At 44.5% G+C, this 15,442-nt stretch overlaps 1 protein-coding gene across 2 annotated transcripts in view; it reads left to right on the top strand.

Moving 5' to 3' along the window:
- RUNX2 (RUNX family transcription factor 2) overlaps positions 1-14,364 on the top strand; it is a 125,617-nt gene extending 111,253 nt beyond the window's left edge. For both annotated transcript variants that reach the window (XM_075341183.1, XM_075341182.1), the window contains one exon: positions 9,558-14,364. In XM_075341183.1, the coding sequence (XP_075197298.1) occupies positions 9,558-10,033 (476 nt within the window). In that variant the 3' untranslated portion in view covers positions 10,034-14,364. The remainder of the gene's footprint in view (positions 1-9,557) is intronic.
- Positions 14,365-15,442: the final 1,078 nt, after the last annotated feature.

The following is a 15,442-nucleotide window of genomic DNA, read 5'->3' as shown; positions in this document are numbered from 1 at the left end:
CCATGACCTCTGAGGGAGACCCAGCTTTCTCACACTGGGCCCTACATTATGCTGCAAAATTTGTTGGTAGTCTTCAGACTTCATAATGCCATGCACACGGTCAAGCAGTCCAGTGCCAGAGACAGCAAAGCAACCCCAAAACATCAGGGAACCTCCGCCATGGTTGACTGTAGGGACCGTGTTATTTTCTTTGAATGCCTCTTTTTTCCCTGTAAACTCTATGTTGATGGCTTTTCCCAAAAAGCTCTACTTTTGTCTCTTCTGACCAGAGAACATTCTTCCAAAACGTTTTAGGCTTTCTCAGGTAAGTATTGGCAAACTCCAGCCTGGCTTTTTTATGTCTCGGGGTAAGAAGTGGGGTCTTCCTGGGTATCCTACCATACAGTCCCTTTTCATTCAGACGCCGACGGATAGTACGGGGTGACACTGTTGTACCCTCGGACTGCAGGGCAGCTTGAACTTGTTTGGATGTTAGTCGAGGTTCTTTATCCACCATCCGCACAATCTTGCGTTGAAATCTCTCGTCACTTTTTCTTTTCCTTCCACATCTAGGGAGGTTAGCCACAGTGCCATGGGCTTTACACTTCTTGATGACACTGCGTACCATAGACACAGGAACGTTCAGGTCTTTGAAGATGGACTTGTAGCCTTGAGATTGCTCATGCTTCCTCACAATTTGGATTCTCAAGTCCTCAGACAGTTCTTTGGTCTTCTTTCTTTTCTCCATGCTCAATGTGGTGCACACAAGGACACAGGACAGAGGTTGCGTCAACTTTAATCCATGTCAACTGGCTGCAAGTGTGATTTAGTTATTGCCAACCCCTGTTAGGTGCCACAGGTAAGTTACAGGGGCTGTTATTACACAAATTAGAGAAGCATCACATGATTTTTCATGTTTGGTGTGGAATTATATCCAATTTGGCTTTATGACATTTTTTTTTATTTTTTTTTTCATTGAAGACAAATTAAATGAAGATAATAATACCAAAGAATTTGTGATTGCAATCATTTTCAGGAAGAAACTGAGTATTCTCTGACAGAATTGCAGGGGTGCCAATACTTTTGGCCAGCACTGTATTGGCATTATTATTGGTCGTGTCCAAATATGTTAGGCATGGAGGTTCACAAGTTCATTCTGCAGGTCGCCTTCTCTTTGGAGGCTCAGAACCTCGTCTTGTGCCTCCGTGTAGTTCAAGACATTATAAAGCAAATATTTGATTAGAGAATGTCGGCGTTGCTTTCCTTTCCAAATTCTGGGGCTTCGATGTCACCGTCGGCTACATTTATCAACGCACTGTAAGCAAATATCGCTTTATTAACCTCAGGCCAAACTGTAAATATTATTCTGGATAGAGCAAATAGCTCGGAGAGCCTTCGTTTGCCGCTGCACGGACCAGTCTGACCTTTTGTTTATGGCGGGGAGGAAGAAATGTTCTCTACCTCGGCTGGTGTCATGGAGCCTTCAATGAAATGGCCTCTCACTCCAGGACACAGTTTGTTTATGGTGTTTACTCAGAGTCGTAAATAACCATCATCTCTGATTTCCTGTTCTTTGCCTGTAAAACGTTCCCGTCTGATTCACTTTTGTAGGGGGAGGCCCACTTGCTTGGTTTGTTAACAGCAGTATTGTCCGAGAAAGCAAAAATTGGTAAAACTCAAGGTACTCGGATGTCGTGCCTAAATTACTCCCCAAACCGTTGGCCAGACATAGGTTTCTACCTGTCCTCAGTCATATATGTTGATGGGATATGTTAGATCTGATCAGGGACTTAGGACGGCATCACACGCTACGATATATCGGGCGATATTTCGTCGGGGTCACGGATTCCGTGACGCACATCCGGCATCGTTTGACATATCGAAGCGTATCACAGCTACGAGCAACTGTTAACGAGCAAAAATACTCACCTTATCGTTGACACGTCGCTCATTTTCATAAAATCGTTCCTCCTTCTGCGCGCCGGTTGTTCGTCGTTCCTGAGGTAGCACACATCACTAGGTGGGACACCTTGGGAACGACGAACTGCAGCTTACCTGCGGCCGCCGGCAATGCGGAAGGAAGAAGGTGGGCAGGATGTTACGTCACGCTCATCTCCGCCCCTCCGCTTCTATTGGGTGGCCGCTGTGTGACGTCGCTGTGACGCCAAACGTCCCTCCCCCTTCAGGAAGAGGATGTTCGGGAGGTAAGTATATGTGACGGGGGTTAACGACTTTGTGCGCCACGAGCAACAAATTGCCCGTGATGCACAAACGACGGGGGCGGGGGTGATCGCTAATGCGAACGCACGATAAATCGGTGTGTGTGACGCCGCCCTTAATGACAGTAATTGGAAAGGTTGATGCCGGAATGCAGAGGTGCCCAAAAGACCCATTTGCTCCATATGAGAAGTCCATCACTATAAAATATCCTTGATAATTGAAAGCTCTGTTGTAGAGTTTGCATTGGGATCCCCGAGCTTTAAGTTGCACCACTTGGTCGGATCCTTTTTTTTTTTTTTATAAATCTCAGAAAAAAAATTGAAAAAAATATTTTTTAGCATTTCTCAATTTAAAGGGGTTATCTATTTTGGACAGACGTATTTTTTAGGCAGAAATTTCTTTGTAAATTCTCTTGCTCTCTTCATTATTATTAGTGATGAACAAATCTTTTGAAAAGTCAAATTCGCCAGATTCAATAAAGTTGTCCCAAAAATTCAATTGAATTAAAAAATTAAAAAAAAGCAATTTGATATGCCGTGAATCACAAGTACTGTACAACTTCTGATTGTCATTATGACACGCCCACCAGGGCCGTGGGGCACTCTGACCGGGCCAGTTCTTGTTCGGGTGGTCACGGTGGCAGGGCCCGACTCCGTAATCCTGTCGGTGTCGTTTAAATGAGTTGGGGAATTTAAAGGGGATGATAGTTTGTGACGCCATCGTGGTATGCAGCAAGATATGTGCCGCCACTGCCATTCAGTTCCCCTGCGGTTGGTGGTGATGCAGCAGAGGTGGTTCAGCTCTCCACGGGTAGAGCTATTAACCCCAGGGCAGGTGTAGTCTATAATGGAGGACTTAATGTTGGGGCGCAGGGAATAACTGGACAACACAAGGACTGTAGTTTCCTTTACCTTTACTGGGTAGTAGACGGTACAGACCCAAGAGACTGGTCCAGGTGTTAATGGAGGTCCGGGCAGCCTGGAAGTAATTGTGGGGATCCACCTAGCTGGGTGTGTTCAGAGGGCTTCCTTCTTGCGCTGTAACGTGTGGGTCCCTGCTGCTGGAAGCTAAGCTGCGGCCCTCTTCCAATGTATTAGTATTGGTTCTTACCTGTATGGCAGGCAGCGCGAGCCTTCTACATTTGCCGCTCCTCTGGTCACGGCTCTAGGCTCTACTATGCTGCTGTGCCCCGGGCGTTCTGTGGTGCCAGAAGACATGCAGTTTTCTACCCTCCGGATTCAGCTGCCAGGCCTTCAGCCCCTGCACAGCCTAGGACTCTGGTGTCCTGTCCTCTGCGCTCTGCTCTGAGGGAGCTCTGTCACAGCTCTGTTCCCCAGGCTCTCACCCCAGAGACTGTCTTTTCCATCTCCTCTGCTTCTTTTAGTTTCACTTCTGTGTCTGTTCTAACCCCTCCCCCAGGCCAGAATGCATAGGGAAGCTCCCCTTAAACCAGGTTCTTGAGCTCCCCCTTCTGATCTGGGGTCAGGAAAGCATTGACTGCTAGTGCTACCTAACGTGGGGGACCCACTTCTTGCTTCCAGGCATAGCATCACCCCCTCTGAGGAGGGCAACGCTATTGTGGCAACCGGACCACAGGGGTGCCACAATTATAAGATGTGTATTGCACCCTCAGGCCTCCTGTGAATATATGTAGCTTTTTAATGTAAACACAGTCTTAGTAATGTCATGTATTGTACCGCCCCGCTCTCAGCAGCCGAGCTGCTCGGATCCGGACCTTCTGTGGGTGGCTCGAGGGTCTGTGGACCCGGGGGTCTCACGGTCACTCTGATCAAAAAGGGGGGATGGTAGTGGTGGATGTAGGACGTATATGTACGGACTGAGCTGTGTTAAGTTCGTGACGCCACCCACGGTATATGGTGTGGTTGGACACCACCGCTGCAGTTACGGGGCACCCGGGGGAGATGTTATGCAGCAAGTTGTTAACCCCTCAGGGCAGGGATGGTGGCCCCAGGACCCGTTGGGGTTTTGGTGCAGGGAGATGGGCGACCGCAGGGTGCTGGTGTACTCACTATTGAAGGAAACACATGAGTCTCTGGTAAACCAAGGTGATGGTGGTCGGTGCCCGCAGCCGGCTGTGTTCTGGTCCCCCACCCGGCTGGTGGTCTTTGACTTTCTCCTGCACCTTTGTAAGATGGTGGACTGCCTGTGCTTGCAACTTCAGGAGTCCGCTCCCGGGTGGATGTGGCCTAAGGAGCCCTTGCCCGCAAACGCTGGCCCGTGGGATTTCTGTGCCTTGGCGATGGCCTTCTATCCCCCTCAGTGGGCTGTTGTCTTCTAATAGGGACTTTGGGTGGGACAGGACCTCTAGTCCTGGCCTCAATCGGTAAATTAACCGGTTTCAGTCGCTTCTGGTCCCAGCTTCAGGGTCCGAGTACCCCCCTGTATGCTCCGGTTTCCGAGTCGGCTCCCCGGGTCGGTACCGGCGGGCCACTACCCTGCTCCGGTTCACCTCGGTTCCACCGAGCCGTCTTCCCGGTTCCTGCAGACGGAGACCGCCGTCTGCCTCCTAGCCACTGGCACCAGGGCTCCTACACTGGCGCCGTTCAATTTGGGGTATTCGCCTCTGCTGGAGCTGCACACAGATCCAGCCCACACTCCTCTCCAACTTGAACTCTAACACTCCACTGTACTGAACTGAACTGTTTACTTTCCCTGCCCCGGGCTGTCCAGACTCCTTGGTGGGCGTCTTCCAAATGCCTGGTTCCGCCCCCTGGTGTGTCTATCTAGCCCTGAGTGGGTGACTAGGGTTTTGAAGGTTGGCTGATGTCACCTGTGAGGGAACGGTGTAGTGCAGGGGCCTATCTGTGACTACCTGGCCCGGTAATAGAATAGAAAATAGAATAAAATGATACTTATAATGGATTGTTATGAAATAAACACTCAAGAGGGCGGAGCAATTCTAATAGCTGCGCCTCTCAGTGTGTTAGTTATGTTATGTGTTAGTTAGTGTGCATGCGCTGGCGATCTTTGACCCTTTCTTGCGTCTGCGTATTACAGTACTTTGCTCTGCCCTCAGCTGGGTGTAAGGATAGTCCTGGGAGTGGACCCACTGGACCGTGCACCAGACTCCCCTGCGACGCCGCCTCCAGCTAACCCCCATACAGGGACTGTCAGGCGTAACCGCAGAGGGCCTAGATGCATGGAAGCCGGGATCAGCAAGAGTCACTGGATGCGGGATCCGATCTGGACCAGATACAGGTTAACGGAATCAGACAGAAGTCCAGAACTGAGACTGGTGCAGGTCACAGGAGTTAGGCTGAAGTGCAGGAGCGGAGGCTGGTGCAGGTTAACGGGATCAGGCTGAAGTCCAGAGGCGGAGGCTGGTGCAGGTTAACGGGATCAGGCTGAAGTCCAGAACCGGAGACTGGTGTAGGTTACTGGGATCAGGCTGGAGTGTGTGCTCAGAACGGTACTCAGGGTTTGCAAGGAGAGAAAGAGTTAGGCTATGTGCGCACTTGTGCGCTCTGCACCGCACCTAAAAGGTGCGCTTCAAAGCGCAGCTGAAAAGCTCCGTTCTGAAGCGCATGGTGCCGGCAGAGAACGTGCGCTTTGCATGCTGCCTCTCCCTATAGACAGCATGCAAACCGCACGGAAGAAGTGCAAGTGCATGAAGGACTCACTGGTGACCGCTAATCCCCTGAGTGACTGTAGTGAGCAGCGCGATTAGCGCTGCCATCACTCAGGTTACCCATGGCTAGCTGGATCCTCCACTCGTGACCGCAACTCACCTGTGACTTCATCGCTGTCACTCGGGCGACTTGCTGTCACAGTTGGAGGATCCAGCGGTGGCCGCGAATAACCTCAGTGACAGCTCAGCTGATCGCGATACTCACCTCAGTTGCTGCGTGGAGCTGACAGGAGCGGCGGTGTCTTCTGCAGCTCCTGTCACCTTCATGTAGCAGAGCTGGAAGCGACAAGAGACCTCCGTGGATTACGCCGGACCTGGAGAAGTTTTTGGGACTTAATAAATTGGTGAACGCGGGTTTTTTGTAGTGTTTATTATTTCAAATAAAGGATTTTTTCACTGTGTGTGTAACTTACAGATTTATCATTGGGGGGTGTCTCATAGACGCCTGCAATGATTAATCTAGGACTTATTGGCAGCTATGGGCTGACAATAACTCCTTATTACCCCGATTGCCAACATACCAGGGCAAATCGAGAAGAGCTGTGTAGAGTCCCAGAACTATCGCATCTAATGGATGCGGCAATTCTGGGCGGCTGCTGGCTGATATTGTTAGGCTGGGGGGGCTCCCCATAACGTGGTGCTCCCCATCCTGAGAATACCAGCCTTCAGCCGTGTGGCTTTACCCTGGCTGTTATCAAAATGGGGGGACCGCACGTCATTTTTCAAAATAGTAAAAGCCGCCGGAGTTTATTTTACAGCTGTGCAGCGCCGCTCAGGTGATCGGGGATCGGTGAGTCTGAGAGAGGGGGGAGACTGACCGACAGACTGTGAGAGAGGGACAGACAAGACAGAGAGAGAGACAGACAGACAGAGAGAGACCGACCGACATACACAGAAATAGAAAGAATGACTGACCGCTAGAAAAAAACACCAAACGGACACGGACCATAGGGAGATGCATACGTGTTTACTAACGTGTGCGCACATACCCATAGACTTTCATTGGGTCCATGTGTGCGTGCTCCGTGCAGAAAACGGACATGCTTCCGTTCAACACGGAAACACATACGGATCACGGACACGCACACGCACATACGGACATTATGAAATAACGCACGTGTGACCTCAAACATAGATTAACATTGGTGCATGTTTGTCCGTGTCTCCGGTATATACGAAAACGGAACAAACACGCACGTGTTTCACGGACGTGTGAAGGGGGCCTTAATCAGATTTTTGTAAAATTACATTTAGATGGTCATCTTAATCTATCTTCTGGTTGCCTCTTCTCGGGCCACTTATTCCTTGCAGTCAATTGGTTTCAGATGCCACTGAGGTCAGAAATATGGTATTGTACTATCAGGATGGCATTAGTCGTACTTTGTCCTTTGCCATCTCGGGCTACTCTAGTAATCAGATTTTTCTAAAAATGAATATAGATGGAAAAACCTACAGCGTTGTGTTGCTCCAATATGTGTGCCGTATTCCTTGGGTTGTGTTAAACTACGAATGCAAGGGAACGTGAAAATGACTCAGTAATAAGCCGCGAATTAATATACGTATCACCATATAATTACGTTGACAAGCTGATGTAGCGTTCGCTTTACGTCTGTTACCGTAATTGAGAATGAAAGACCAAAGCTTCGCGAACCAGGGACACATTTGTTCTCCATCACTTCCCGTAAACCGCATGATTTGGCCAGTAATTGTTACATGAATGGCAAGTGACATTACCTGGCATAAGTGAGTGTGTGTGGAGAACGATCATGACACGGTTGTTAGGCCTCCAAATTCTGCAGACGACAACAGGTAAAAAGGGTAACCGAGAAGAATTAGCCATTGAGAAGCAGACAGACCGAGCTGGAGCCGAGCCAACCCTGAGACTTTAATGAGACTCCTGCAACAAACTAACTGGAAACACATGCCGTTTAATTGTTCCTCGTTTCTGACCGGCGCAATATATTGCGTAGTAAAGGGAAGGTGTTGTAGCTGCAGTTTGAATACTTCAGCGTTTAATTTACTTATTTATTGCCCTTTCAATTGACTTTCTGAGTTACAAGTAAGCGTGGAAAACACAAATATGTGCCATTTACATTTACTGGCTGCAGAGTTGTTCCGCGACTGCCTTATTATACGGTGCTGCGGTCTCCATGGCTTTAACACATTAATCCTACCTGACCCACCTGAACCGTTCTGAAGGCTCGCCCGTATGCAGTCACCTCTTAGAAAGCAATTACCGGCTCTGTCAACCCTTGAAAATATTTTTATAGACAATTTTATGAAAAGTAAGAAAAAAAAGAAGACTGACCACTGGCACTTTAACTGACACATTATTGACCTATTATATTTTTTACAACGCTGCTTCGCCACCACGGATATAAGTGTAGAAGGGAAATGCTGCTTCTTATGGGATGGGAATGCCAAAATTAGCAAAAAAAATAAATAAAATACAAAAGCCCTGAGCAAATGACTAAAAGTTTGCAATTGGTATTTGTATCCAGATATGGAAAATATGAAAATCGAACAAAATATTACTTATAATGAATAGGGATGATCGAATACCTCAAATATTCGCGAATATCCGACGAATAGGTCGCCGCTATGCGAATATTCGATGCGCAATGTAAGTCTATGGGAGACGTGAATAGTTCCGAATAGTTGTTATTCGGGTTTCCCATAGACTTACATTGTGCTTTGAATATTCGCGAATAGTCGAATAGCTGCGACCTATTCGGCAAATGTTCGCAAAGCTGAATATTTGAGGTATTCGATCATCCGTATTAATGAACACTCAAGACGGTGTAGCAATTCTAATGGCTCCGCCTCTCAGTGTGTTAGTTATGTTATGTTAGTGTGCATGCGCTGGCGATCTTTGACCCTTCCTTGCACCTGCGCATTACAGTACTTTGCTGTGCCCTCAGCCGGGCAGATCAAAGTGCACATGCGCAGGAGCGCAATGCCGGTGTCATGATTCCTATGTGCAAAACATTTTGTATTGTTCTGCTGTGCTCTCTTGCAGAGTCGGTAAATGTTTCTTATGGTGCAGTGTGTTTTGCAGCATGAATGCTCTGCTGATGGTTTCACAGTATTGGGTTCCATGCTGGTCCTTGGAGGAGCTCTCGAAGATGCTTCTCATTCCCAGTGATCTCTCTGCTGCTTTAGGGAGCGTGTTAGGTTAGGACGCCGCCAGTGTACTTCCTACTTTCAGTTGTCCTGTTGGCTCCCGTGGAGCTCAGTGTTCAGATCTTGGCCTCTCGACTCCAGACTGTTGTTGACCCGTCTCTTCCTGTCCTTTCCTGTTGTGACTTCCCGGCTTCTGACCCTGGACTTCCTCCTGACCACGTCCCCACCTGCTCCCTGTATTTTGGTAGGCACTCTCCTGGAACCCTGACCTTTGGCTTGTACTTTGACCTTGTCTCTGTCTGCCCATCCCTCAACTTATAAGTGACAAATCTGGTGACAGGTTCCCTTTGACTCCTATTCTAACCTATTACTGAATTCGTTCTCTAGGTAATTTTTTTAGTTTAAAAAAATCTGATTAATAAAGTGCAGTAGGATAGAAAGTTGAGATTTATTGACTTCTTGTAACTTTCTATTACAATATTTTTTTCTTCCAGGTGGAATTTATAGTCCTATGTGTATTGTTCTATATTTTCTAGCAAAATTTTAGATTCATTGATGTTGACCTCTTTTTTTTTTTTTTTTTTAGGTGCCTCAGAGTTGGGTCCATTCTCTGATCCCAGGCAGTTTACAAGTATTTCCTCACTAACGGAAAGTCGATTCTCAAACCCACGAATGCACTATTCTGCCACCTTTACGTACACGCCTCCGGTCACCTCAGGGATGTCGCTGGGTATGTCACCAACCACTCACTATCATACGTATCTACCGCCTCCATATCCAGGCTCCTCCCAGAACCAAAGTGGACCCTTCCAAACCAGCAGCACTCCCTACCTTTACTACGGTACATCGTCCGGATCCTACCAATTTCCCATGGTCCCAGGGGGTGACCGTTCTCCTTCTAGAATGCTTCCTCCTTGTACAACAGCCAATGGCAACACGTTGCTCAACCCAAACTTGGGCAGCCAAAATGATGGTGTGGATGCGGATGGCAGTCATAGCAGTTCCCCGACTGTTTTAAATTCTAGCGGTCGAATGGATGAGTCAGTATGGAGGCCATATTGATCCAACCTACTCTCCGGGAGCTAAATCATTTGTAAGACTAATGGAAAACAAATGGAAGTGCCTTAAAATTCCAGAATATGCCTTCTTTATATGTTGTCATATACTATATGTGACTCCAAGACTTTGCTGCAATAGACGTTTCTGATAATTTCCGCCATCATACATATATATATTATATATATGGATAGAAGCACACTTTGCCTTAAACTATTTTTCTTTTATTTCTTTTATATTTATATTGAACAAAAAACATTCCAAAGAAAAAAGTCAAAAAAGAAACTCAAGTGGGAAGAAAAAAAAAGACTCAAAGACTTGATCATTCCAGTACCAAAAAACAAACAATACAAAAATGCTAAAAAAAACAATTGTGCCTTATTTACAGGAAAAAAAAAAAGTCTAAACCTCACATGCATCAAAAAGCTGCACAAAACAATGATCAAAATGGAATATTGTGTGACGGTACAGACTCGGGGCAATGCAAAATGCACTTCTCTCGAAATTTTAATTTCGCCATTGTACAACTGTAAGAAAAAAAACAAAAAAACAAAAAAATAATGCGAGCAAAAATATTTTTCCTATGCAACAGCAAATGTAACAATATCAACTCCGATGGTATGAATTTTATTGTTCTCTAATTCTTAATTTATCGGTATGTGTAATCTTTTATTTTTTTTTGTTTTCTGGTAAGTTTGATTCATCTTATTGTTTTTTTTTAATTTATAATTATTTAATAATATTTGGACCCTCAAGTGTTTCTTAATATAAAATTGTGTAGACAGGTCCCTAAACGTATATATATATTTTTTTTTTATTTTTTTTTTAATTTTTGCAAATCACATAGATATAAATTCTTCTAAAAATATCATTTTATGTCCAGATAAAAATTAAAAAATAAAATTATTAATGGACCCAGAATACACTGTGGAAGCAACATTTCATGGGCCGAGCTGAAATGGGTAACATCAAACAGTTCTCATAATCTATGGTAAACTGTTTGATGTTACTAATTAGTTATTTCCGTATTACCACATCTATAATATTACACCTGAGCTGAAATGGGTAAAAAAACCATCAGGAAAGTCCAAATTTGATTGGCTGTTTCCCTACATGTAGACCTTGACACTATTGGTTACATCATTTGAGCACAACAGTGTCTTTGGTGACCACTGCTCGAAATCTATGTCAGTTAAGCCGGTAAAGGGCAAGGTGGTCCACTACTGTGCCAACATTTTTTACTGCAGTTAAATGGGAGCTTAATATCGGCAGGTGGCTTGAGCCGAATGGTTTTACCTAGAGATAAGGCCATCAAAAGTAGAGATGAGCGAACCTGAGGTTTTCATACCAAATACAGACTTTACAAAAAAAAACAGAATTCACGTGCCTTACATATGCAAACCACTCACGCAAGCATAGCTGTGCTCGAGTACGCTCAGTGCTCAGCCGAGTGCGTGTCGCTTGCAAGTGTTTGAACGTGGTATGTATGCTGGATGTAGTGTGCACCAAAAATGGAAAAACCCCACCAACCTACCCACCCGCCCCTGGAAGTGATCTGTTTATGACTGGCTGAATGTGAACAGAAACCCAAACTGCCCTATTAATGACTTCCATTGGGGTTCAGGTCAAGCCCGGGTCCCAAACCAAACTTTATCTAAAGTCCGGCTAAACCCACCGAACTGAACTTACATGGGTTTGCTCATCTCTAATCAAAAGGTTAAAATTTCAGAAATCCTTATACTTGACTCACCAGTTAGTTTCCGGCACCTCCACTACTCACCACTACCCTTCCAGATCTCAACGCATCTTCTGATCCAACATTGCTCTCGGAATCGTTGGGCCTCTGACACTGTGCTGGACATCCAGCTGTCATGGACAGTTCTATGAATGCGAGGAAGAAGATCACGTTGCACGTTGTGACATCATGATGCCATTATTGACCTACCATGTGCTTGCGCAAAACTCTACCGGCCACCATGACAGCTAGAAGTCTGGTAGTGTCAGAGGCCCAAACGTTATCTACTGAGTATGATCGCAAAATGCGGCAATGACCGGATGGGTAGAGGTAAGCAGTGGAGGGTGAGTATGAGTATTTTTCTTATTTTTTACATATTTTGTTGATTATAATTTAGGGTATGGAGAGACCCCAGAATATAATAAGAGACATTAAATTTCTGGAAAAAAAAAACCTTCTCCACAAATCAAAGTTTCCAGAAAAATCCGTGTGAGTAGGGCAACTCAAATTTTGCCTAACCCCCTCATGTCTAGTTCTGCCCATTGAATTCCAGCTTCCACAGTATATAGGCATCAGGTATTGATGTGCCAAAGATACTTAGTTTATTTTGTGCCTTGTCTTATCCTTTTGTGCCTTTTTTTTTTTATTGAGCCTATGGAGTTCTGTTCTGAAATATACCAGGGATATCCTTACAATGTGCTGGAATCGGTCATAAAATGACAAAGTACATTAAAAAATGATTTTGGATGCAGGTGTATAATGAAATGATGATGTAGCGATGAGCAAATAAATGAGCTAAAGAGCTTTAAAGAAACTTTAAAGCCAAGGGCACTATATTTTATATCTAAATTATATCATGTTCTTGTAAAAAAAAAATGCACTGCTACCTTTGCTATGATTTCTATCTTGCACTTCTCAGTTCCAAAATGTTTGTTGCATTTGTCTTAAAGGTTAAAGTTGATCGGGCCGGTCTGTGTAAAAGGTGCATGCACTTAATGTTTTTTTTAACATATTAGCACTGATGCCTTAACATCTGTTCTTTGTGTGTTACGTCAATGTCAATATAGAGTGAACCATTTATTAAAATTGTGTAGAGGAGATGACCATAGACATGTCCCAGTGGTGAATTCCCAATATGGGCACCATTGGTTCGCACTTGATTTTATTGCCTTTCCCCAATGTTTTCTAGAAGATGGTATTCTAGAAGATGTTATTGTCTACATACAAGTATGCCGCTGCTAAGGTCACCTCTTTGACTGGGGTCTCTAGTCCAAGCCAAGGCTTGCTGATTTTGGAATTCCCAACATGAGACAACCACACGTTGTGGCCTCCAAACACAATAGATTAATGTCATCCAAAGCCATCCTTCTCGACTCTCCTCCGACAGGTCATGTCGAGGAGATAAGAATCCGGTATGTCTTATTTTGGACTGCCAATCCTTTTGTGTTCCTTAAGATTAGCCACCATCAGAGTAATTTGGCAGAAGCTCTCTCGTAAAGAACAAAGCAGCGCTCAATAGAAGGAACGTTCCTGTTCATGGAGGAGTTGAGAGAGCTACCGGTCGAATGACAGGCTCATCAGCACTCCTCTACGGCACCCAATTGTCGAATTGCAAAGAAGAGTTGAGTTATGTCTAAGCAGCTTTAGAGACCATATTCTTCTGTTTTATGGTTCATGGTGAAAGTTTAATTAATCTTAATTCCATCTTTTGCAAGAAGTTGTCATAAAGTTTAAGTATTTAACTATGAAATTTGGATATGATATAAAATCCACAGATTGTACAACCATCTGGTCCTCCTTGTAAACAAAAAAATGTTGAAGCCATGAATTAAGCCAGTTGTAATTTTTAAGATTTTTGTTGGTCCGATCTTGCCAGTATGATCATGGTCCATCGGCAGTTTGACATCTAAGGGCTCAATTATATGGCAGTGATTTTTCTTGAACCCTTAAAATCGGTCCAAGTGTCATCAGTTTGTTTCATCAGATTTTCTTTAGAATTTGGTCAGTATGTTAGTTTTTACAATCAGAGTTTCATCAGCTTTTTTAGTATGGGAAAACAATACAGTTTCTCAAGTTTTTTTTCAAGCAGTCAGTGTTTCACGGACCCATAGACTTTGATTGTCGAGTTTCATCCGTGTCTTCCAACATGTCTTCATCAATTGGTAAAGATCACTCGGTCCACAAAAACACATGAACATTTGTACAGCCCCATAACCCAAATACTATCTGTGAAAATCACATATTGAACATGTACTTGAAAAAAATGATGTCTGAATGAGCCCTAAAGCAGGCCAAAAAGCTAAGAAAGATGTTCTACCCAATCTCAGCAGAAAGATGCAAGTTTGGCTTGGTGCATATTATTCGTCACTAGGGTGAGTAGAATAAGACCCTCAGATTGGGGTTTCTCCTGCACAGGAATTAAGGTTTGGACATGTTAAAAACCAACATGCTCAATCCTTTTTTTTTTTTTTGTCCAGCAACTGCCATTCGAGGGGAAAGTCAGGAGATTCTTACAGACATTAAATGAATGGGTGAGTCTGACAAAATCTGTTGGTTTGGCTTAAAACAGGGTTCCCCAACTCCAGTCCTCGAGGGCCGCCAACAGTGCATGTTTTCAGGATTTCCTTAGCATTGCATGGGTGTTGGAATCATCAACTGTGCAGGTGATTAAATTATCACTGTGCAATACTAAGGAAATCCTGAAAACATGCACTGTTGGCGGCCCTTGAGGACTGGAATTGGGGACCCATTGCTTAAAATCATCTAAGGTGCATGTCTACCTTTAGGTCACAGCTCGATTAATATTGAAATAATAAAATTAAGAAAAACGAATGAAAATGTTGGATTTCAACTTTTTCAATCTTATTTATTTTCTGAGATGCTTGGTAGCCACTTATGTATTTCATCCACACCAATAAGGAAAATTAATGGAGAAATTGAGGAGATAGCTGTTGGCCGATGTTTGAATAATCACCTGCTTTCTTCGACTTTTGGCCAGCTTGAGCCTTGTGCACTTTGCTTTATTTGCCTGTGCCTTACATATCCTACTTAAAAAGCAATAAAATCTAAGTCAGAAGTACTTATAGTCAGATTCTCAAATAATTGTATCTACATTTGGTTCAATTCATTTTTGAGTAGCACTTATTAAAGCACAATTTCATCCTTTCAAGATCTAATATCAGGGCATTGCACCTGAGTGAGACAATCTAGAGTTGACCAAAAACATTTGCAGGACCTTGGTTTGGTGGCCATGTCGGTTGTCCATGACTGCCTTTTCAGAGTACTAATGTCTTATTATGTGTCTCATCTCTGATGCCACTTTTGATTAGTTGGTACCACAACCACATTATGTTGCAGTGCAACGCATTCATGATTTGGACCTACTAATCAGAAGAGGCATCCTGGTGCTGCAGGTAAGAGGATTGCAGGGCTCTGGTCCGATGGCAAGTGACTACCGACATTGGCTGCTTGTCTAGGTTCATGGAAATCTTTTTGGTGAACTCCAAGTTTCTAGTGGAGCACAACAATTTTTAAACCTTGCTAAACTCTAATTAGTTGCTCTAGGCTATAGAAGCCACAATAAATCCAAAAATGGGTTGTCCATGAGTTATTTTTGGCTTTGGAGATTCATTTAGTTAAAGCTATTACTAAGATCTAGTTTATGGAGAGTAAAGACCCCA

The sequence above is a fragment of the Anomaloglossus baeobatrachus genome, chromosome 3 (genome assembly GCF_048569485.1).
Source record: "Anomaloglossus baeobatrachus isolate aAnoBae1 chromosome 3, aAnoBae1.hap1, whole genome shotgun sequence".
Lineage (NCBI taxonomy): Eukaryota > Metazoa > Chordata > Amphibia > Anura > Aromobatidae > Anomaloglossus > Anomaloglossus baeobatrachus.
Note: the sequence above shows the minus strand (reverse complement) of the source record. Positions and strands in the feature narration are given on the sequence as shown.